The sequence below is a fragment of the Salvia hispanica genome, chromosome 6, assembly GCF_029641045.1.
Source record: "Salvia hispanica isolate PSC_SH4W2 chromosome 6, Shi_PSC_v1, whole genome shotgun sequence".
Taxonomy (NCBI): domain Eukaryota; kingdom Viridiplantae; phylum Streptophyta; class Magnoliopsida; order Lamiales; family Lamiaceae; genus Salvia; species Salvia hispanica.
In genome coordinates, this window is record NC_142697.1 from 27,378,881 (window position 1) to 27,404,518 (window position 25,638).

The following is a 25,638-nucleotide window of genomic DNA, read 5'->3' on the forward strand; positions in this document are numbered from 1 at the left end:
TATACTTGAGCAAAGAATCACATTTTCATACTGAAATCACGTTTTGAAAGAATGCCCACCTCAAAAGCTAAAGCTCTTTCCGTAAATTCCTTAACTTGGCCTTAGACGACGTTCGAAGACGTCCCTTTAGGAAATAAAATGATACTTAATTAGATTTTTGAGATATCCATTAAGCTTAAACATGAATGCATCCTAAGTGCGTGATCGTTTTATTCCTTTTCCTTAATTCAAGAGAAGTCCTTGAGCACTAAATAAATCTTGCGATTTAGTTTGGTGTGGAGGTCTACCAATTATTCGTTTAACGAAAGAGCGTTACCTCCTATATATTTTGTTCAAGCACTAAAATAGACTCGAGGTCTATTCATCGTTTAGCGCATAAAATTCTGAAACAAAAAGTATTTATTCGTGCACTTAAATTAAGGTCCGGAAATTTAACTTAGCTTCGTGGAAATATTTAGCGGACCAATAATTAATTAATCAACGACATAGGAGAGCCCATGATTTAATTAAATTCTTAGCCTATGCTTTTATTTTAGTTGGTGGCCCAACTCCATAATTAACTTCTAAAAACAAGGCAGCCCATTTCTAACATTTCCTAAGTCCATATTTATTTTTAATAGAGAGGCCCAACAAGTTTAGAAGAGGCAGGCCCAACAAGTTTCTCATATCCATCGGTCTTCTTCTTCTATATTCATTTCTCAAAAACAAAATTCCCCCAAATCAAAATCCTTAACTTCGGAAGAGAAATAGCGGCGCCTCTCCCTCACGCCTCTCTTTTCTCCGGCGAAATCGCCGTTTCTCTGCATCGCCGGAGCATCACCGATCCCGTCCTCTCTCTCCGTTTCACACAACTTTTCCAATTTTCCCTAATTTCACATTCTTAAATCCCTAATTTAGAAAACACAGCAACGGCTTCTTCCCTCTTCTTTTCTCGGCGATTCGCCGGCTTCGTCTCCTCCATCTCAACTCTCGGTCACCGCACTGATATCTTCTCTTTCGTGGTGGAGTCACGGCGGAGCGAATTCACCGGTGGGGCTGAGGCGTCGCCTCGAAGCTCGCGGTCTAGCGGCCTCGTCCCGCTGCGTCGATCGGTCAGCTGGTCCTCAAGGCGGAGCCGCCGTGCAGGGGTGCACGTGGCTGTCACGCCGCTTCGTTCTTTCCGTCGAGTTCTCCGGTGAGCAGCGACTCTGGCCCACTCTCGACGTCCCTTCGACGGCGTCAACGCCATCGCCATTTCACGCTGCTGCTCCGGCAGCGCCTCCTCCGTAGTCGACTTTCCGGAGCTCCGTCGTTGCCGAACAGCCCTTCGGCCTAAGCTAAGTTCTAATTCTTTTATTCCAATCTATTTCTCCTCATTTACTCGTTCGATTCCGAGCTTATTTGGTGATGTTTTGATGGCTGGAAAGGGAAAAATCTTATTTGTGTTCATTGCTGGGGTATTTGCATTTGATAAACATATGTTCTTGTCCTAGATTTCTTTCATCTTTTAGCATATTATTAGTGAAAAGGCTTAGGCAGCAGCTTGTGAGATTTTAAGTTCTTGAAATTGTTTGTCCCGGTGGAGTCCCGCATAATAGCTACTGATTTTGGCCTTATGAGGCAGACTATGGTTTTCCTTACACTACTTGTTATGATTCTGGATTTAGTGTAGTTAACACTTGTGCTACTAAGTTCTTGAACTATGTTGTGATTGTTCTAAACATGATGCAAGATAAGGTGTTGGGGTGTTGAGGTGTTTACCTTGGTTTGGTGATTTCCTTTTTGCTTGTTGGCTGCCCTCCTTGCTGTTGTTGGAAGGAGATTCCTAAACCTTAAGCTCACAATAGCCTTTCTTGCTCCTTCTCACTCTCAACTTACCACTCTAATGCTAGAGAATTTCGAAATATGAGGAAAGAGTAGTGTTGTGGTATGTGGTGTGGCTTATATAGGCAGAGATGTGTACTCGTGTAGCCTTAATTGGGGCTGTTGTAATTCTTTGTTATTTTCCTGCATCAAATCTCCCTTTTCTTTGATTCTTGCAGTAGCTTTAACAGAATTTGGTGGTATACTAAGGAGGTAAGGACTATGCATTTATGTTATTTGTAGTACTAGGTACTTGGCTGATTACTTCATCTTGTTCTCATATGGCCACCTAGTGACCGGTACATAAACATTTCAGGTGTTGCCATATGGTGTGAAGGATTAAAGAATTTGACTTGCCCTCTTTGGTGAATTTTTGGTCTCCTATTATCAAAGTAGGGTTGTTTCTTTTCTCCTAATAGTAGCTCCTTAGTTTCCCTTGTTTCTTTGCAATTAACACTTGTTTTTATCTTGTAGGAGGAAGAAACAATTTTGGCTGCCACTTAGTTGCCTCGGAGAGTGGGCTCGCTGCCCTGGGCCCGGTGGCCGATCAGATACGGGCCGCGACTTTCGGCCCGGAAGAAGAGGCCCGATGCCATTTGTTCCATGCACATTTTATCTTTTTAGTTGTTCATTTTATTGCCTATGTAACGCTATTCGAAAATTCATGATATTCTACAATGTAAATTTCCAATTTCTTAGTTCAATTGATTACTTAGCTTTTACTTGTAACTAAAAGTTTTAAAAAAAATTCACAACAAAAGCTCGAGTTTCATTAATTCTTCATGAACGGGGAACTTCACATCCTTAGTTCGATATTAAAATGGCGAGGGAAAAGAAAAGTAAGGGTGCGGGTATTACAATAATATTAAAAAAATTAAACTATAAAAAATAATTAAGTAAATATTTCAGTAAAAACCTTAATTAGAATAATCGAAATTTTTAAAAAATAGGAGTAGAAATCTATATCTAATTTTATACAAAAATCTATATCAATTTAAAATTTTAAAAAATTGTTGGGTAAATGTTTTAAAAAAAAAAGTTTCATATATAAACCTAAATTAGAGTAATATAAATTTGTGAACATTAATTTCAATGAAACAGAGTAAATCTGTAAAAGGTGAGAATATGAAATCTGGAAAATGGCGTAGAAAGCCTGGAAATTTGGGAGGTTGGGGTCTATAAAATCATTACAAAAGGATCACGGACTACAACAACACATGGTAGTCTCTGTAAGTCTATACTTAGCATGGAGTAGGAATACACATAGCAAGGAGTAAGAAGTATAGGAAGAAAGAAGAAAAAAAGATATAAATCGTAGTATTATATTAAAAGTATTGTTTTAAAATTGGTTCACTCAAAATTCAAAGAATGTTTTAGACCCGTTCAAGTTAAGTTTAAATTTTAATTATAGTTATTTTAGACATAATGTAGATTAGGTAGGTCTCTGAATCATTTTATTCAAGTCAAATTTAAATTAGAGTTACTACTCTTTCACGTCAAATTTAATTATTTTTCAGATCCCAAATTCAATCTAATTAAATTAGTGCTACTAATCTTCCCTTTGTAATTTGCAAGGAATGTTATTTCTAATTAATAGGGCATTCAAGTCAGTTTTAATTAGAGTTACTAATCTCTTTTCTTTCACGTAGAACATAATCCTTTGTTAGAGAATCCATTCAATTTTAATGTCATGCTTTGTATAAAGCTAACTTTTTTCAGGAAATTTTTTTATGTTTTAAATTTATGTATAAAAGTTTAGATATAGTAGATTTTATTTTCAGGTTTATGTAAGAATTGATTTTTTGTACTAATATAATAGTACTATTTGTTATGATATTTTAAACGTATAATCTACTCCTATTTTTTTTTGTCAGGTTAAGATCTTTTGGAGAGAGTAGAGAATGGATCATTGCCAGCTTGTAAAATGGAAGAATTGATTCTTTTTTTGTAGTAATAGAATACTCCGTATTCAATGCTTCCACTTTCAAAAACCGTAGTAATATTTTTCTTAACAAAAATAGCCATGCATCTTAAACATAAAATGTAGGTCTACAGTTTAACATATATAGGCCTGTACACAATTTTCAATAAGTGGTACAGATTTTAATACAACCAAGAGCAGTTATAGTGAATAGTTTCCCGCCAAAAAGGGCAAAATTGGTATTTAAATTTTTTTTTCAAAAACTCTCACTTTATATATTAATAAATTATGTCAATACCTTTGAAATATGGAAAATAAACCTTTAATACGATTTTAGATTTCAATATTATAATACAAAACTTGAGATTGTTTAATAATGGTACAATAAACCAATAATTGATGAATATAGTTCTTTGTTCACATATATCACGATATATCATGATATTTAAATTGTTGCACCCAAGTCAGCTATTAACAATTTTTGAAACCAGCAAATGGAAGATGCATGTGTTTGTAAGTAGTGCAAATTAATTTGTAATTATAATGAGACTTGTGTTTGCTTAGTTGAATAAATATGGTATGTAAGTGTCACAAGTTAATACTCCATTCTAGTATCTTTTTTTAAAGTATAAAGTAGATGTATATGTATACTCACCAAAGTTAATAGTGGGCCTTCTATAAGTTAACCTTATTGATTTAGCGCTAATTAAATATTTGTAAATTGTAATACATTATTTCACATCTTAAAATCAAAGATTGAATAATATCCTTCTTAACAAGTTTTCATCCGTCCCTTATTTGATGTCCCATTTTGACTCAACATGTGAATAATAACTCTTTTTATTTTTTTTTTCTTCAAACGTTTATGTGAATAATAAATAGACAGTTGAACTTAAATTAAGATATCAAAAGCCCAACTGACAAAATGAAATTTTAATTAAGAAAAAAAGTTTTAATTTAAGTGCTCCTTTTGTCATTGAACATTATCAAAATGACTTCAAATAAAATTGTGTACTATTAAAACTATATCGTCATTTGGTTTCTCAACATGCAGGGTACTAAATATATGCAAGTAAAATAAACATATATTAAGCCCATTACGACAACAAAATACATGATCATAATATACACACACAAATGAATGAACTAGCCAAATTGAGAAATTACATCTTTTTCTGTAACATTGAATCTCCACAACGTAGGCAAACAACAAAGTATGTCATAAACTTCTCTGTGACAAATATCACACCGTTTCTTGAGGGTGATGTAATTGTGAAACCAAACTCAAAGGATGTTTGTGATAATTGAATGCAGTTGTGGTTGTTGGCATGTCATTCACATTAAAGTTATCATCACTGCCTTTCTCTCTAATCACAAAAGGTGTGATTAACATACTGCAAATATCATGATCTGCTAATGGGAATTGGATCACATCACTTTGATCATCTATACTCCTGAAATTAACAAGTCATGAAATTCAATGCAATCACGAAACTCACTTGTGGCTAATAAATTATGTATATCAAGATGATCGATAAGAATGTCTTAGAGCATCCACAGTGGGATGACCTAAGCGACACCATATGCACCGTCACGTCAGCATTTTATCCTCCGCCCATTCCACCTGCAGTGGGGCAGACTATAGCCCGCCCTAAGCATTTTATCTATTATTTGAGTATTTAAATACTTCAAAATTTGGAAAGAGAACTTCATTTCATTAAAATTAAAACATTACAATACGAAATAAAAAAACTACAAATTCTCAACGGCGGCAGTTGCAGTTCCAAACTTCTTCAATCATGTCGGTCATGAGTTGAGTATGGTCTTGTTGGTTGCGCATTGAGGCCTGTCGCTGTAGAACCGCGCCGAAGCCCATCGGTAATCCTCGAGTGACAGGCGAGGTCGCCGTGCTGGAGCTAGATCCGGCTTCATCATCCACCCAATCGGTGACATGTCCACGTTCTTGTTCGACTATCATGTTATGTATGATGATGCACGCATACATGACGTCGGCGATGACTTCCTTGTACCAGAAACGCGTCGGACCTTTCACGATTGTCCACCGCGGTTGGAGCACCCCAAAATCCCACTCCACATCCTTCCGCGCGGACTCCTGCTTTGCCGCAAACAAGACTCTCCTCTCACCAATTGGGCAGCTGATCGTCTTCAAAAAAACAAGCCACCTTGGGTATATGCCATCGGCCAAGTAGTACCTCATATGATGTCTGCGGCGGTTGGCAGTGTACTCGATGGCCGGGCCGCGACCCCTGCACTGATCGACGAATAGGGTGGACGAGTTGAGTACGTTGATATCGTTGTTCGACCCGGCTACACAGAAGTAGGCATGCCAGATCCAGAGGCGGTGGTCAGCGACGGCTTCCAGGATCATCGTAGGGTGGCTGCCCTTGTAGCCACTGGTAAATTGGCCTCTCCACGCCGTCGGGCAGTTCTTCCACTGCCAGTGCATACAGTCGATGCTCCCTAGCATCCCAGGGAAGCCGTGCACCGTCTCGTGCATCCACATCAAACTCTGGCAATCATCAGCAGTTGGGCGTCGCAAATATGTGTCGCCAAAAGCCTCCACAACTAACTTACAAAAAGTCTTGAGACATTCGCGGCTAGTTGTCTCCCCGACGTGAAGGTACTCGTCGAACATATCCGTTGTTGTGCCGTAGGCCAACTGGCGGATCGCAACCGTGCACTTCTGCAACGGCGTAAGTCCGGGTCTGCCGATCCCGTCTTCTCGATACTGGAAGTACTCATCACGTCCTTCCAACGTGTGCATAATGCGGAGAAAAAGATCTCGGCTCATTCTAAAACGTCGGTGAAAAACATTCGGGCCCCACCTTGGATTCTCAGCAAAATAATATGCGAACAGACGTTCGTGCGCTACGTCGTGCTCGCGGGGGACATACGTCCGACGTCGTATCGGGCGAGGGACCCGCGCCACCGCCGCCTGCTCCCGCTGCATTTGTGCCAAGCATTCCGCCTTGGCTTCATTAACGGCATCGAACAAGGCTCGAGTCAAGGCCCGTCTGCAGCCATCCGATGTACTCAAATCGTAGTCGTCGGGATTCATTTTTGAGACGATGAGAGAGAATAATTGAAGAGAAATTGAAGAGATGTGAAATTGGAGTGTGTGAAATGGTAGAGAATTGTAGTGTTTAAATAAGAAAAAATTGGAAAAAAAAAAACAAAACGCGTGAGCATCGTCCGCGTCGTCCACAGTGGCGGACGATGGGGTATCCTCCGCGCATCGTCCGAGGACGATGTATCGGGTGCGGACGATGGTTAACCCATCGTCCGCGATGCTGCAGTGGCGGATGATGCATCGTCCGCACCACTGCGGATGCCCTTACAAAACGTCTTGTTTTGTTGTTGATCCAACACAATTGAGATGTGCAAAGTATCTGCAATCATCACAGAAATAGAGCCAACATGTCATGTCAAACTCTTTATCACAGACATCACAATTGTATTTGTATCTACGATGTTTCATTGGGAAACTGAAGAAAACCAGATTAAATTATAACTGAGAAGACAAGTATGCTTCTAATTGTAAAAATGATTGAGAGAATTAATATCTTAGTCAAGGAAGACAAGATATATAGAGTTACAGTACGTGTAATCCAATTCCTAGAATGCATAAAGCTTTCATAACAGTTGATTTACAATTATGGATAATAATGGTGCAACTATAGATATTGCTTCAGCTCTTCATTCTCTTTCAATTATTGGCAGCAGACTCTTGATCTTTCATATCCTCATGGTTTTGAATTTCATCAACACTTGTGATCTTTTGATCCATTGAGCTTGTAACGCTAACACTGCCCCTCAATTTGAGCGAGGATAGAGGACATATGGTCAATCTGTTCCTCAACTTCGCGAACAATTGATTGTTCAATGGCTTTGTCAAAACATCTGCAATCTGATAAAAAGTAGGAACATGTCTTAGTTCAATCAGTTTGGCTCTAACTTTGTCTCGCACAAAATGTACATCAAGCTCCATATGTTTTGTGCGAGAATGCAATACGAGATTACTAGCTAGAGCAATTGTGCTCAGATTATCAACCCACACCACAGGTGCATTCTTAAGTTTTACTCCGATCTCTTTAAGAAGTGAACCGAGCCATGCAATTTCACATGAGACCTGCGCCAGGCTTCGATACTCGGCCTCTGTACTCGACCTTGACACAACTGTTTGCTTTTTCGCACACCACGACACAAGGGTCTTGCAGAAGAAAACACAATAACCTGTCATTGAACGTCGGTCATCGGGATCTGCTGCCCAATCAGAATCCGAGAACCCTATCAGAGAGGGAGCAACAGGATCAACACGCAATCCATAATCCACAGAACCTGCAAGATATCTCAATATCCGCTTTACAGCTTTCCGATGTGTGTCAAGTGGACATGACATAGACTGAGACACTTTGTTGACAGCGAAGCTGATTTCAGGTCTTGTAATCGTTGCATATTGAAGAGCACCTACAACATTTCTGTACAGTTTACCATCCACAATTGGATTCCCTTCATGTTTTGACAATCGCAAGGATGAAACCATTGGAGTGGGACAACCTTTTGCCCCATCCATGTGCATCTTCTTCAAAAGATCTGATATGTAAGCTTTTTGACAAAGATGAAGTCCATTGGCTGTACGCGTGACTTCCACTCCAAGGAAGTGAGTAACCTCCCCTAGATCTTTTAGGGAGAAGTGCATATGTAGTTGAGACACAATTTCTTTAATTGCAGTAGATGAGCTGCCTGTAATCAACATGTCGTCCACATATATGAGAAGATAAGTAACTTCATTCATGCGATTCCTGTAAAACAGAGAGGTGTATGCACGAGATTGTGAGAAACCAAGTCCAAGGAGCACTGAACGAACAGTGAGGAACCAAGAGCGAGATGCTTGTTTCAGGCCGTATATGGCTTTGTTCAACTTGCATATAAGATGTGGGGAGCCTTGTTCAAAATCAGGGGGCTGCTTCATGTAGATATCTTCAACAAGATCGCCATGTAAGAATGCATTGTTCACATCCAGGTGGGTAATGGACCAACCACAAGAAACAACAATTGCAAGGATAAGCCTAATCGTGTTCGGCTTGACAACCGGACTGAAAGTCTCGTTGAAGTTGAATCCAGGTTCCTGTGAAAAACCTTGAGCAACCAGCCGTGCTTTGTGCCTTGCAATGGCTCCATCAGCGTCCTTTTTTAACTTGAAAACCCATGTGCAACCCACCAAATTCTTACCGGGCGGAAGAAGCACCAATGTCCAAGTTTTGTTTCTCAATAGAGCAAGAAATTCTTCTAACATGGCCTCTTTCCACACTTTAATCAAGAGAGCAACAATATATGACCTTGGAGTGACGAGGTCAGAGGGTTTTATGGTGATGGAAAAAGTTTTGGGCTTGAATATACCGACACGAGAATGAGTGATCATGGAGTGTTGAGGAGGCTTGGATTTAGTAGCAGAGATTGGATGAGAAGAAGAAATAGGACATGCATGAGATGACTGTGAGCAACTGGAAGACATGGGGGTAGGAGGATCAGGGATTTGAGTGGGAGAACCAGTGTGTGAGGAGGACTCGGATGGAGGAAGAGAGTTCAATTCAGGAGTGGGAGGAAATACTTGAGCTGAAGGGATAGAATCTTGTAGTTGGGGTGATATTGGGAGAGGAAGAAGACTAATATAAGGATCAACTTGAGGTTGTGGAGGTGAGACAGGAGGAGAAGATTTATGTGGAAAAACTCCTTTATCAAAAGAGATATCTCTAGTAATGATAACTTTGCCAGATGAGAGAAGAGCTTTGTACCCTTTGTGTGTGGAGCTGTAGCCTAGGAAGGTAGCGGGGCTGGATCTGTAGTTCAATTTGTGCTTATTATATGACTTAATAAAAGGATAACATAGGCAACCAAACACTTTCAAGAGATTAAAATTAGGCTTGGAGTGGAACAACTTCTCGTATGGATTAGAGAAATTTAGGACTTTGGTAGGCAGTCTATTGATTATAAAAACTGAAGTGGTGAAGGCATCATCCCAAAAAGAAGTAGTTAAACCACTCTGAGTAAGGAGAGAAAGTCCCATTTCAACTATATGCCTATGTTTTCTCTCTATCAAACCATTTTGTTGTGGAGTGTACGGACATGAGAGCCTATGGTGAATGCCCGAGGCTTAAAGAAAAGTTTTGAGGCTTCTATATTCCCCTCCCCAATCACTTTGAAGAGTCTTTATGCGGGTGTTAAACTGATTTTCAACCAAGGATTAAAAGTGTTTGAAGACCGATTTTACCTCCCCTTTACTTTTCAAAAGATACAACCATGTGAACCTTGAAAAATGATCAACAAAAGTAACATAATATCTATACCCATTTCTGGAAATTATAGGAGAGGGCCCCCACAAGTCACTATGAACTAACTGCAGAGGAGATGTGTATTGTGTGGATGATGCAATATATGGAAGTCTATGAGATTTGGCAAGACAACATGGTTGACATAAGGAAATAAAATTCATTGATTGAAAAGAAACATTACAACTAGTGAGAGCCTTTTTAACAATATCAGGGGCACAATGACCCAATCGTTTGTGCCAAAGCTCTAAACTAGAAACATGAGTGCTAGAGAAACAAGCAACAGGAGAAGGACGACTCGAGAGAGACACTGCAGAAGCCGCAGGTTGTCTTGGAGTTTTCTTGGAAATGGGAGAATGAGCAGGGGACTTGATGGGAGGGCACTTGTGAAGGTGAAATTTGTATAGCCCATGGCTAAGAGTTCCCTTGAGAAGAATTTTTTTTGGTGACCTGGTCCTTAACAAAACAAGCAGACGGATGAAATTCAAAAAATACAGAATTGTCTTGAGCGAATTGAGACACACTTAGAAGATTCTTGGTTATTTGAGGAACATGTAAAAGATGATTAAGCAGAAGGGATCTAGAGGTAGGAGAGGGAGTAGAATGGAACAAGGACTGACCAATATGGGCAATTTTAATTTCATTATCATTACCAAGTTGAAGCTTCATACCTCCATGATACTCAGAGCTGACATTCAGATTTGCCAGATCATTTGAGATGTGATTCGTGGCTCCGAAATCCGGATACCATACTGAGGAAGCATTGTCAAAGTTGAACTTCGAGTGGGAGTGATGAGACTGACCATTGTTGTGCCGAGCCTGCGCTATGTTAGTAGCAGGATGCTGGCCCAAAAGAGACTGTTGTTGCTGGCCAAAGACGAGCTGTTGTGGTGGTCATTGTGGGGAGGATTGTGGAACAAAGTTTTGTTCGAATCTGTGCCAGCATCTTTCCGCCGTATGACCTGGCTTCTGACACAGTTGGCACACCAGACGGTTGCTAGAAAATCTTCCTCGGCCCCCTCTCCCTCCACAGTAACCAGTTCCTCTACCACCTTCATTTCTTCCATATCCTACAAAAACGCCACGGTGGTTACGCGATGGTCCTTCTCGCTTCTGACCAGTGGCTTGAGCAAGATTAGCCGTCGGCTGGGATCCATCAAGATTGATGGGGGAGACATCTGTTGATTCCAACCTTGACTCAAAAGAAAGAAGCAAGTTAGTTGCATCCTGCACGCTCCACGAATTTGCCAAGACCTGCCAGAATATGGAGGATATGGTCTTCATCCATGACCTTGCAACCTGCTGCTCCGAGCAGATCACAACACGTTTTGATCTTGTTGAGATATTCACGCAAAGGGAGTGCATCATTTTTCAGAGTTTGAAGTTGCAGCTTGTAGTGCAACAATTTTGCCTTTGACTAGCTCCCAAAATTTGCTTCAATAGTTTTCCAGATTTCATGGCTGGATGTTAGACCCACGATCCGAATCATGATACTTTCTGTTAAAGAAGATTGGATCCAAGCTCATAACAGCTGGTCCTGGCGATTCCAGAGGAGAAACTCGGGATTGATGACTCTTTTTGTTGAACCCGTGACTGAGATAAGTTGTTAAGGAATTTGTTGATCCCCTTCAAGAAATGATTCAAGGCCATATCCGCGTACAGTGGCCATGATCTGTTGTTTCCAAATGAGGTAGTTTGATTCAGAGAGTTTGAAAGAAATGGGGTGATTGTGAGGATGAATGAGAATAATAGAGTTTTGAGAAGGTGTAGAGCTCTGTGTAGCAGCATCAGATGTCTCGCTTTCTGACATTAGAGTAAGATGCAGGAGGAAGAATGGAAGATAGATAAAAGAAGGTAGAGAAGGAAAATGTTACTTCAAGGCTGTGATACCATGAAGAAAACCAAATTAAAATATACCTGAGAAGACAAGTATGCTTCTAATTATAAAAATGATTGAGAGAATTAATATCTTAGTCAAGGAAGACAAGATATATAGAGTTACAGTACGTCTAATCCAATTCCTAGAATGCATAAAGCTTTTATAACAGTTGGTTTACAATTATGGATAATAATGGTGCAACTATAGATATTGCTTCAGCTCTTCATTCTCTTTCAATTATTGACAGCATACTCTTGATCTTTCATATCCTCATGGTTTTGAATTTCATCAACACTTGTGATCTTTTGATCCATTGATCTTGTAACGCTAACAGAAACAAAAGGCCAGAGAAAGCCGGTGGTGATGCTGGTGGCGATCAAGTGGGAGAAGGATAGGCAACGATGCACAACTCACGTGCACCCAATATTCGCACGTGATGCATATGTACGCAATGTCCACATCGTTGGTGCTGCAACCATCACAGCTGAATGAAAAAACGTGTTTTCTCATCAGTGTCAACGGATGGATGTGGCTCGGGTGTTGCTGATCTTTTCTCTCCTTCAACAACCCTAAATTGATGCATTCTATATGAGTGTCAAAATCACAAATAGGACACCTATATCCTAACTTGCTACCTATTGTGTCACCACAAAGACTACAGTAGTAACCTGCAGTCATGTGTCTATAATCACAAAGGTGAATAGGATGCTCAGGGTGCAAGGGATGCGAATGTATTTGGCGGGGTAACTCTCCACTCATTTTATGGATCATTATTCGGCTACTACTATTATAATGAGGTTCTTTGCAAGTATATACTAACTCAAAATTAGTTACAACATCACCACATACGTAACAATTTGAAGTCTCCTCATCATGTTGTTTACTTAGAAACAAAGGATGTTCATGGCAAAAATGATAAATAACCTTCTCCATATATAATCTAGTGTATAAATTCAGTATAAGATCAAAAAACTAGAGCAAATATATGTATGTGTGATTTGTGTGCATGCGTCAATGGATCATGAAATCACAAAAGTAGTTAAGAAAGACAACAAAATAACAGTAATAATGAAAGCTATATATGGTGTAGGAATTTTGTAAAACAGTTGTATCAAGCACCACAATATATAGACATGCATGCTCATACATAAATGGTAGATTGACATGAAAGCAAAGAACTCTTATTACACCTATATGTATTCTTCAGATAACATTTTGTGGGTCATCTATTAGCTTTTATTTTCTTTACCCATTCAACTTTATTAAATAAGATAAGATACCTTTAAAATTAAAATATAAAACCTTCGATTGTGTGTGTATGTGTACTGCAAAATTAATTTGAGATTATTATAAAATTCAATCAGACAAATCCAAGATATATGTGACTATGAGTAATACAAATTAATTTGTAATTATGATACATTTGTTAGATTAGTTGAATGAATATGGTATGTATGCAACTTTCACAATTTAGAACTATTGTATACACATGTAATCGTCTATATTACAAAAAAAATGTGCTTGGATTGATAGCAAAGCTAATAATATTATCCTTTTTTAAAGTGTAAAGTAGATATTTATACCCACCAAAGTTAATATATAGTGGGCCATGTGTAAGCTAACCTTATATACACAATGAAAGTAAAGAATCTTTGATTGAGAAATATACAACACTGCTCAGTTTAATACTACTATGTTTGTTATGTTACTAATGCATGTTTTTTTTTTAAAGATGATCAATAAAGCTTCACCATTTACCCTTGTGATAATTCAAATTTTCGACTTATTAGTTGAGGGAGAAACGTCTTACCAACTGAATTGTACTTTATTGTCTGTGTAATATATAAGCATTAGTTGTTACAATTATGATCAGTATCAGAGGCAGATGTAAAATAAATAATATTTAATAATTATAGTAATAATAAAAAGAGGAATCTATATGACCTACACGTATCTGCCAGTGATATATACTGAAATTGGTAATACAATTCGTGGGACAAATACCTTTTCTTTACTTGTGCTTGCATAAACTTATATTTACATTTTGTTTTCTATTATGCATGCATACAAATAGATTTATTCATTGGTTTAACGTGTAATGTACTACAACGGCTAGAAGATATTAAAACTATGTTATAACTATTACTCCCTCCGTCCACGAAAATTTGTCCCAGTTTTCCATTTTCGTCTGTCTCCCAAAATTTGTCCCATTTCACTTTTACCATTTTTGGTAGTGGACCCCATATTCCACTAACTCATTTCTACTCACATTTTATTATAAAACTAATACTTTAAAAGTAGGACCCACAATCCACTAACTTTTTCAACTCACTTTCCATTATATTTCTTAAAACCCGTGCCCGGTCAAACCGGGATGAATTTTCGTGGACGGAGGGAGTAATATTTATGCATTTGTGAATAAAATTTGTGTTTTGCACACAAGTCCATGTGGTTTCTCAACATGCTAAATACTTCTACTCCCTCCGTCCTCAAAATGTTGTCCGCATTTGACTCGGCGTGGATTTTAAAATATATAAAGAAAAGTGAGTGAAAAAAAGTTAGTGGAATGTGAGTTTCACATTTAAATATTAGTTTTATTATAAAATGTTAGTATAATGACCAGTGTCGGAGCCATGAATTTTGTAGTGGGGCGTCCAAGAATTTTAGCGCTCACTGTTAATAAATGTGGGTATCTCTCGATGATATTGCCATCGAAATTAGTAGTAGGAAGACCCTTTTATGTTTTGCCTTTTTTTCATCATTTAAAATCAGAAGATCTTAAAAATAATGGAATGTTTTCAGATATTTAGTACACAAAAAATAAATGCATATCAAGAAATTTAATCTAATAAAAAATAATTGATATAAGAACTTTGTGATGACCTTAAAAGAATTTTACCTACTAATAAAATTAAGTTTTTCATAAGTAAAAGCAATTGTTTAAATGGACATATTAAAATTCTTTGGTAAAACTATTAATTATATTACAATACTAATAAAAAAATAGTTTAAAAATGTATGTAACAATATTCACAAGTTATTAACAAATGATATCCTTTCAACCTATACCCTTTAAAAGTCATGAATTAATCACGTCTCTGAAAAATGAATTGCAGTAAAAGTTATTGGATAAATATATATTGTAATTTATTTGACAAGAAATGGCTTACTAAGGTTGGGGTAGTTATTGGATAAATATATATTGTAATTTATTTGACAAGAAATGGCATACTAAAGTTGGGCAAATATTTAAAAAAAGAAGGCATAGCTGAAAATCAAACTCAGCACCTCGCCCACAACAAGAAATGTAACCGGTTTCACCGGCCAACTACACTACTGAATCACATTATTTCCACCTCTGAATATATATATTATACTAAAGTCTCCAATGGCTGGGGGCCCAAGGGCCCCTCATGCCTCATTGTAGCTCCGCTTCTAATAATGACTAATGAGTTAGTGGAAATTAACTCCATTTATCAAAAATGGAAAAAACGCAAAGTGGACAACATTTCCCAAATAGCAAAAGTGGACAACATTTCACGAACAGAGAGAGAGTATTTGCCAGTAAAATAAAGATATTATGCATTTATGCTCATAATCTCATTACAAGAACAAGGTATGATCGTACATACATACGTACAAATGGGATATTGAGGGAGAAAATAAGAAATTACTACATTATTTTAGCTATTTCTTACACTAATTTCACAAACAACAAAGTGATATACATTCAAATCCACGGTAGGTATAAACTATATCGTCACAATTGTGATTGATTAATGGAGTAATTAATAAAGTAATCAAACCACTATATATGATGAAAATATATAGATCTTAGTTCAGTTTAGGGAAGTGATCAATTCCGGGCGGAGCCGGGAATTCTATCTAGGAGGGGCAAACTTATAGTACATGGGGAAAATTAGAGTTATTTAGAGGGGCATTTATAAAGAAATATGAATAAAGTTGCAAATTTACCAAAGAAAATATAGTATATATAAAACTTTGAGAGGGCAAATGCCCCACCTGGAGACCATGTGGCTCCGTCCCGGGATCAATTGCTAACTAATTAACAATCCAAAATTAAGACTAATTTTTAACCATTAGATTATGGGATCTAGTGGTTGATATAATATTATATTTTAAATTTAAATAATTATTAAATAAAATTAAAGGGTATTAATGTCAGTCTCCTCTTATTAAAATTATCCTAAAACTTTAAATTTACGTAACTCTCTCAATTTAAATTAATTTTTTTGTAAAAATATATCAAAAAAAATAATTTTATAAGGATTCTAACGAGATCTCAATTGCATATGTTCCGACGATGTTTGGATGATGAAATTTTATGATTTTTATTTCAGTTTCGTATATGTTGATGATTTGACGAAATCTCAATATAATGCATATAAAATCTCATTATTATGCATGTAAAATCTCAATATAATGCATGTGAAATCTCAATAAAACTGGGTTGATATTTTCGTGTACTTGTGTTGAAATACTAATGTCATTGTGTTGATATTTGTAATACACTATGTTAATATAAAAAAAAAGCACGAAAATTATGATAGGATGATGAAATTTGATGATTTTTATTTCAGTTTTCGTGTATGTTGATGATTTGACGAAATCTCAATATAATGCATATAAAATCTCAATATTATGCATGTAAAATCTCAATATAATGCATGTGAAATCTCAATAAAACTGGATTGATATTTTCGTGTACTTGTGTTGAAATACTCATGTCATGTTAATATAAAAAAGAAACACGAAAATTATGATATGATAACAAAATGATGATCTTACCCTTTTGTTGATATTTTGTCTACTATTTATTGAGATTCGTAAGATTTAATCTCATCCACTCATTTTAAAGTTTAAGGGTAGAGATTTGGTTTTGATTTTGGATTATGATGTTATAAGCAATTGAAGATGAACCTTTTAGTTTATATGAAAGAATAATAATTGTAAATAATTATATCACGGTATTTAATAATTTTTGAAATTAGACAGATGGAAGATGGCGTAGTTCAAATTAATTTGTAATTATCAGACCTTTGTAGTTGTGTTAACTTGTGTTAATTATGGCATCACAAGTTAAATTGTTAAAACCACTATATACACATGCAGCATGCATGCGTCTATATTTCAAAAGAAATGTCCTTATATTTATAGCAAAACAAAAAATATTACTTTTTTAAAAGTATAAATTAAGTAGATATTTATTCTTTAGTCGTGGGCCTTCTATAATTTAGTAGTAGATATTTATGAAACACAACGGAAGCTAAGTATCTTTGATTGAAAAACACTACTTAATTTAACACTATTGCATGAGTTTGTTACAATTATGATATTTATAAATATGACAGATATCAGCGCTGATTATGAATTTATTACAATTATGATATTCAAAATCATGATCAAAATTTTGTTATTAGTTTAAAATTAAATATAATTTTACTAGCCTCCAAATGACACTAGTTGATGGAAGAACACTAGTTGACTAATTATTTTTTCCCCCTTCTTTTAACTTTAATTATCATGATACCTTTGAAATATGGAATATAAACCTTCAATGCGATTTTAGATTTCAATATTTAAATACAAAACTTGTGATTGTTTAATAATGATACAATAAACCAATAATTGATGAATATAGTTCTTTGTTCACATATATCACGATATTTAAATTATTGCACCTAAATCAGCAATTAACAATTTTTGAAACCAGACAAATGGAAGATGCATGTGTTTGTAAGTGTAGTGCAAATTAATTTGTAAATATGAGACTTGTGTTTGCTTAGTTGAATAAATATGGTATGTAAGTGTCACAAGTTAATAATATACTAGTATCTTTTTTTAAAGTATAAAGTAGATATATATGTATACTCACCAAAGTTAATAGTGGGCCTTCTATAAGTTAACCTTATTGATTTAGCGCTAATTAAATATTTGTAAATTGTAATACATTATTTCACATCTTAAAATCAAAGATTGAATAATATCCTTCTTAACAAGTTTTCATCCGTCCCTTATTTGATGTCCCATTTTGACTCAACATGTGAATAATAACTCTTTTTACTTTTTTTTTTTCTTCAAACGTTTATGTGAATAATAAATAGACAGTTGAACTTAAATTAAGATATCAAAAGCCCAACTGACAAAATGAAATTTTAATTAAGAAAAAAAGTTTTAATTTAAGTGCTCCTTTTGTCATTGTACATTATCAAAATGACTTCAAATAAAATTGTGTACTATTAAAACTATATCGTCATTTGGTTTCTCAACATGCAGGGTAAATATATGCAAGTAAAATAAAGATATATTAAGCCCATTACGACAACAAAATACATGATCATAATATACACACACAAATGAACGAACTAACCAAATTGAGAAATTACATCTTTTTCTCTAACACTTGATCTCTACAATGTAGGCAAACAACAAAGTAATATGATACACATTCAAATCCGAGGTGGGCATACGCTATATTGTGACAAATGTCACACCGTTTCTTGAGGGTGATGTAATTGTAAGTGAGAGGGTGGTGAGGGTGTATTGAATCCATCTCAAATTTCCCCCCGAATTTGACATTTCGGTAATCACCAGATCCAGTGGCAAGGCAATCAAAGTGGTAAGACTGATCGCATGGGCGGCAGTGATACATTGGTTTCTTTGGATGCATTTCTACTTCGCAAAACTCGCAAAAGAAATCAGAGGGATGGTCTGAAGTGGCATCAAACGTCAACAACAATGGGTGGTGATCCCACTCCGGCTTTCTTACACTCAGTGGTAGCTGAGCACATGTCAAGTCCAATGCAAATTCACAACCATCTTTGCTGCAAATATATCCAAACGAGCTTCCAAGGAAGTATGCACAACAATAACACTTGATCCACTTGTTTTTCTCTATTTTGGGTTTTAATGTAGACATGATGAGGTTTGTGTGAGAATGAGATGCATGGTTGATAGCAGTTGGAAGAGATGCGCACGTCACATCTATAATCATTCTACACTCTTCACACTTATACACCATTCCATTTGTGGGATGTTTACAAAGGTAGCACCAATGCAAGGACAAATCCCCATCGCTTGCATACAATGTCAACTTATGATTTTTATCATCTGAAACTGGGAAATCATCATATTGAGAGGTGGGAGATAATGTGTTGGGCAACATACAACAAATCAAGTGGATAAAATATTTGCAAGAAGCGCATTGGTAATATGGAGGAGAAGATATAGGTGTTACGCACACATTACATATCTTCCTCTCTTCATCTTCAGCATCGTCTTCTTCGTGATTGCCCTCATCATCATCTTTTGAAACCAAACTCAAAGGATGTTTGTGATAATATGAATAACTTGCGGTTGTGTCTTCCATCTTTATGATTCTTGGCATGTCATTCACATTAGGGATGATGCCTTTCTCTCTCATCACAAAAGGTGTGATTAACATACTTGAAATGGAAATGTCAGCTAATGGGAATTGGATCACATCACTTTGATCATCTATACTCCTGAAATCAACAAGTCATTTAATTCAGTAAATCATGCTTTGGTTAAGGTTATCTATATGGAGGGAGGGAGTATATAACAATAATGAAAGTCGTCTTACAAAACGTCTTGTGTTGTTGTGTCGGTCGTGGATGTAGCACACTTGAGATGTGCAAAGTATCTGCAGTCACCACAGAAATAGAGCCAACATGTCGCGTCAAAATCTTTATCACAAACATCACACTTGTATCTGTATCTACGATGTTTCATTGGGAAACAAAAGGCTAGAGAAAGCGGGTGGTGGTGGCATTGGTGGCGATCTTGCGGGAGAAGGCTAGGCAACAAAGCACAAGTCGCGTGCACCCAGTATTCGCAGGTGTTGCACACATACGCCATGTCCTTGTCTTGGTCAGTGCCACAACCATCACACATAAATTGAAAAGCTTGCTTCCTCATCAGTGTCAATGGATGGATGTGACTCGGGTGTTGCAGCTCTACTCTCTCCTTCGACAACCCTGATTTTGTGCATTTTACGTGAATGTCAAAATCACAACTATCACACCTATACCCTACCTTTCTAGTCATTGTGTTTATACAAAGATCACACGTGTAATATGCTGGAAGTTGCCGATAATCAAGTAGGGTAAGAGGATGCATAAGGTGAGAGGGATCCGAAAGTATTCGAGGTAACTCTCCACATCTTTTATGGAGGATAACTCGAGCACTATCACTACGATTACATTGATGTTGCTTGCAAGCATATGCTAACTCCCAATTACTTACAACATTACCACACACGTAACATTCTAAACTCTCCCTATCATAATGTTTGGTGAGAAGCAAAGGATGTTGATGAAAAAAAAAATTAAAGACTTCTCCATATTAAAATCCCTATATAAAATAAATCACAAAACTAGAGAAAACATGCTTAGATACAAGCCAAAATATATGTGACGTGTGACTTGTGTGCATCAATGGATCAAGAAATCACAAAAGTAATTTAAGAAAGACGAAATAAGTAGTAACATTAATAGTCGAGAGCTATATATGTGGGGTGAAAATTGTGTAAATGTTTGAATGGATACCTCTGCCATGATCACCACAATATATATATGTGGGGTGAAAATTGTGTAAATTTATTGAATTACGGTACCTTTCAAATATAAGAAAAAGCCTTTGGTACGATTTTAGATTTAGATTAATTTTACACAAAACATGTGATTGCTCAAAAGAAATATGCTTAGATTTATAGTAAAGCAAATAATATTATCTTTTTTAAAGTATAAAATAGATGTGTATCTTTTTTCACTAAAGTTAATAGTGGGCCTTACTTATAAATTAATCTCCCAACGAAAGTTGAGTATCTCGAGATTGATACAGATTTGAAAAGTTTACAAGAGACTTCCAAGTATATATTTTATTCGATACAATCTCATTTGAGAACAATGGTATACACATGCAATCGTCTATATTACAAAAGAAGTATGCTTAGATTTATAGCAAAGCAAATAGGAGTACTATCTTTTTTTTTAAGTATAGAGTAGATGGGGCCGGCCTTCTATATATAAATTAATCCTCCCAGTGAAAGTGTATTGTCATGTTCCTTTTCTTTCAATCAAAAACATCAAAATCAAATATCAAGACATCAAAAGAATGAATGATTCTATCCCAAATGAGGAATTTACAAACATCTTCAAACCATTCCTCAACTTGTCAGGATCTAAACATCCCCTTCTCCTTCGACAAAACCCCTCTTATTCGTTCCTCTTCATCTTCTTTGCATCTTCTTCATCTTAAAGCCAAAAATGCCCGATTAATTTATCCCTCCAAAGAGTTGATTCAGAATCATACAAGCTCGACTTGAGTTCCCAAAACCTCTTCATCCATTTAAAAAGTACTCCCTCCGTCCCCGATTAAGAGTCACACTTTGAACCGGGCACGAATTTTAAGAAATGTAAAGAAAAGTTGGTTGAAAAAATTAGTGGAAGTAGGACCCATTTTTTTATATTAGTTTTATACTCCCTCCTCCCAGTTTAAGAGTCACATTTTGTCATAAAAGTTCGTCCCAGTTTAGGAGTCACATTTAGAATTTTCCATATTTTGACATAAAATTTTACCCCATTATTCATCAAAATTACACCCAAATGTCATTATCTACATAAAAATAAACTAAAAAAGAAAAATCCAGAAGTCAAACCATCTCACTTTCCACCAACTCACTTCATTTATTACACACACCACCATCTCACTTCATTTATTACACACTCCACCAATTTTTGAAACCTGTGCCATAACTAATTGGCACTCCTAAATTGGGACGGAGGGATTAATGGCACTCTTAAACTGGGACGGAGGGAGTAATAAAATGTGAGTGAATTGAGTTAGTGGAATATGAGACCTACTTACTATTTATGATAAAAATGAAGTGTGACTCTTAACTGGGGACGGACCAAAATGGAGAAATGTGACTCTTAATCGGGGACGGAGGGAGTAATAGTACTACTTTGCTTTGTGAATTGTGCGTAGCTTAAATTTTGGGTATGCATACTATTAAACTAATTACAAGAAAAAGGTACATGATCACATATGTATATAAGTACAAATGGCCAAATGGTCAAAACTAAGAAATATACATCCTTTTCGCTAACACTTTATCTCCACAAGTTACACAAACAACAAAGTAACATGATACACATTGAAATCCAAGACTGGCATAAACTTGTGTGTGACAAATGTCACACCATTTCTTGAGGGTGATGAAGTTATATCTGAGAGGGTGTGGGTGTAGAGAGTCCAACTCAAACCGACGCCCGAATTTGACGTTTCGATACCAACCAGATCCAGTCTCAAGACAACGAAAGTGGTAAGACTGATCGCATTGGCGGCAGTGATACATGGGTTTCTTGGGATACAATCTCCCTTCGCAAAACTCGCAATAGAAATCAGAGGGATGGTCTGTAGCGGCATTAAACGTCAACAGCAACGGGTGGTGATCCCACTTGGGCTTTCTTACACTCAGCGGTAGCTGAGTGCATTTCAAGTGCAATGCAAACTCGCAACCATCTTCGCTGCATCTATATCCAATATAGTCTGTGATGGTGGTATACTTTGAACAATGATAACACTTGTATGAACTGCGGCTTTGTGTATATCCTATTCTGCCCATGAGGAGTTTATGTTGAGGATGAGTTGCATATGTGATAGCAGTTGGTAGAGATGCACACTTGACATCCATAATCATGCCACACTCTTCACAAATATACACCATACCATTTGTAGGATGTCTACAAAGGTCGCAGCAAATATAGGAGCAAGTCTCATCCATTTCTTTAGAGCTTGTATACATTGCGAATTTATGATTTTTACCATCTGTTTTTGGGCACTCACCATATTGAGAGGTGGATGATGATATTTTCTTGGGCAACAAGTAGCAAATCGAGTGGATAAAATATTCGCAATCACTGCATTGGTAATATGGAGGAGAAGATATAGGTGTTACACACACATCGCATATCTTTACCTCTTCATCTTCATCCTCGTCTTCCTCTAATGCTTTGCCCTTGCCCTCATCATCATCATCTGAAACCAAACTCAAAGGATGTTTGTGATAATTGAATAAATATGAATAACTTGCTGTTGTTTCTGCCATCTTTATGGTTGTTGGCATGTCATTCACATTAAGGATAGCAATGCCTTTCTCCCCCATCACAAAAGGTGTGATTAACATTCTGCTGAAACTATCATTTGCTAATGGGAATTGGATCACATCACTGTGATATATACTCCTGAAACCAACAAATTAAATATAATCAATCAATGGCTAGTAAATAAACACATTGTGTAACAAATATAATAAGTAGGAGTTAGTTAGTGTAAGGCTTACAAAATGTCTTGTTTTGTGGTGGATCCAACACATTTGAGATGGACAAAGTATCTGCAATCATTACAGAAATAGAGCCAACATGTGATGTTAAAATCTTTATCACAAACATCACACTTGTATTGGTATTCGCGATGTTTCATTGGGAAACAAAAGGCTAGAGAAAGCCGGTGGTGGTGGTGTTGGTGGCGATCTTGTGGGAGAGTGATCGGCAAAGAAGCACAAGTCGCGTGCACCCAGTATTCGCACGTGTTGCACACATACGCGTGGTCCACATCTTGATCAGTGCCACAACCATCACACATAAATTGGAAAGGTTGCTTCCTCATCAGTGTCAATGGATGGCTGTGACTCGGGTGTTGCAGCTCTACTCTCTCCTTAAACAACCCTGGATTTATGCATTCTACATTAATGTTGAAATAACAACTATCACACCTGTACCCTACATTGCTACTCATTCGGAAATTACAAAGATTACAACTTTCGTTTCGCATACCGCGATAATCAGTGAGCTTAAGAGGATGCATAGGGTGGGAGGGATGTGAAAGTGTTACAGGTAACTCTGCACATCGTTTATGAAGGATAACTCGACTATAACTAGGACGATTTATACACTGATGTTGCTTGCATGCATATGCTAACTCCGAGTTACTTACAATTTTTTTACACACGTAACAGTATATAGTCTCCCTATCATAATGTTGGGTGAGAAATAAAGGATGTTTATGCAAGAAATAATTAATAGACATCTCCATGATTAAATTCCAATGTAAAATAACAAGAGCAAACTGCAAACATGCATATGTACAAGCCAAATAGTCGTGACTTGTGAATTTGTGTGCATCAATATTGGATAAAATAATTTAAAAAAATGACAAAAATAACATCGAGAGCGATATATGTGGTAGTAATTGAATAAACATATGGATGAATAATATAGGGCATGAGCACTACAATATATACAATGAAAAAGTATATATACGGTAGATTGACATGAAGGCAAAGAATAAATCTCACACTTCAACTACTAACATTTTGTGGCCTCTAGTGACTTTTATGTATTCCCCCATCCCTCTTTGAACTTTTTTGAACACAATACCTTCAAACCAATAATAATTGAAGAATAGAATTTTTAGTTCATATATATAAAAGAAGGATAATTACAACGATTTTAAAATTACTGCACCAAAATGCATTTTAACAATTTTTGAAATTATATAAATGAAAGATGTGTGTGTGTGTAAATTAATTTAGAATTATGAGACTCGTGTTGGGTTACTTAAAGAATGAATATGGTATGCCAATTTGTCACGAGTTAGAACTAGCTAGTATATATCCATGCTGCATGCGTCTATATTACAAAAAAAATGTGCTTGGATTGATAGCAAAGCAAATAATATTACCTTTTTTTGTTAAAGAAAGTAGATATCTATTCTATCAAGTAACCTTATACACATAACGGGGTAATCTTAACGTTGATTAAGAATAAAACACAGCTCAATTTCAAAACTATTCTTTTTAATAAGTAATGCTTTGGGTTTGTTACACATGAAAACGCAAATGCATGCCCACTTTAATCTTTGTAATTTAATGCATGGGTTTATTTTGTTTACACGTGATAATATAATTTTACAACGGAAATAGGGCAACGATAATAATGACCTAACCCTAATCTTGCGGCTACTATGTACTCCCTCCATCCGCGAATTGGAGTCCCGTTTTTTCATTTTAGTCCGATCGCGAATAGGAGTCACGGTTCACTTTTACCATAAATGGTAACAGGTTCACACCTTCCACTAACTCATTTCACTCACATTTCATTTAAAACTAATATATACAAGTGGGACCCCTATTCCACTAACTTTTTTTCACCCACTTTTCCACACAAAGAGTGAGACTCCTAATGGCAGACGGACGGAGTATCAAATTCTATTAGGATTGGAAATTGTAGATTGTGAAGTAGCGGGGCTCGATTAGATTATAAGTATATCGCAATCAAGTGTGTATTAATCCCTTTAAATTATACTTCTTCCATCCCACTTTAGGAGTCCTAGTCACTTTTCTGCACTCATTTTGTAAAAATGATAATAAATAGTTAAAACGGAGAAATTGTAAAGTAAGAGATAGTATGATTAGGGGTGGGTCGATACGATACATCGTATCGAAAACGTTGTATCGTGTATCGTATCGAAAATATCGATATGAAAGAATTTCATATCGTTATCGTATCGAAAGTTTCGATATATCGAATTTCGATATATCG

At 36.5% G+C, this 25,638-nt stretch overlaps 3 protein-coding genes and 1 long non-coding RNA gene across 4 annotated transcripts; 1 reads left to right on the plus strand and 3 right to left on the minus strand.

Moving 5' to 3' along the window:
- Nucleotides 1-704: 704 nt before the first annotated feature.
- On the plus strand, nucleotides 705-2,537 carry LOC125204246 (uncharacterized). The gene is made up of 3 exons (XR_007173524.2): nucleotides 705-2,055; nucleotides 2,159-2,234; nucleotides 2,317-2,537. It is a non-coding gene; the product is annotated as an uncharacterized LOC125204246 (long non-coding RNA).
- A 2,988-nt stretch (nucleotides 2,538-5,525) lies between these two features.
- Nucleotides 5,526-6,734, minus strand: LOC148923454 (uncharacterized). The gene has a single exon (XM_089061500.1). It carries the CDS (start codon nucleotides 6,732-6,734, stop codon nucleotides 5,526-5,528), a length of 1,209 nt encoding a protein of 402 aa, XP_088917626.1.
- An 11,636-nt stretch (nucleotides 6,735-18,370) lies between these two features.
- On the minus strand, nucleotides 18,371-20,278 carry LOC125206475 (uncharacterized). The gene is made up of 2 exons (XM_089059853.1): nucleotides 19,617-20,278; nucleotides 18,371-19,518 (listed from the first exon to the last, which is right to left on the minus strand). The coding sequence occupies exons 1-2, from the start codon at nucleotides 20,150-20,152 to the stop codon at nucleotides 18,396-18,398; spliced, it is 1,659 nt and encodes a 552-aa protein (XP_088915979.1). The 5' UTR covers nucleotides 20,153-20,278; the 3' UTR covers nucleotides 18,371-18,395.
- Nucleotides 20,279-22,068: 1,790 nt separating this feature from the next.
- LOC125204942 (uncharacterized) lies at nucleotides 22,069-24,298 on the minus strand. Its single transcript, XM_048103715.2, has 2 exons — nucleotides 23,379-24,298; nucleotides 22,069-23,280 (listed from the first exon to the last, which is right to left on the minus strand). Exons 1-2 carry the CDS (start codon nucleotides 24,128-24,130, stop codon nucleotides 22,116-22,118), a joined length of 1,917 nt encoding a protein of 638 aa, XP_047959672.2. The 5' UTR covers nucleotides 24,131-24,298; the 3' UTR covers nucleotides 22,069-22,115.
- Nucleotides 24,299-25,638: the final 1,340 nt, after the last annotated feature.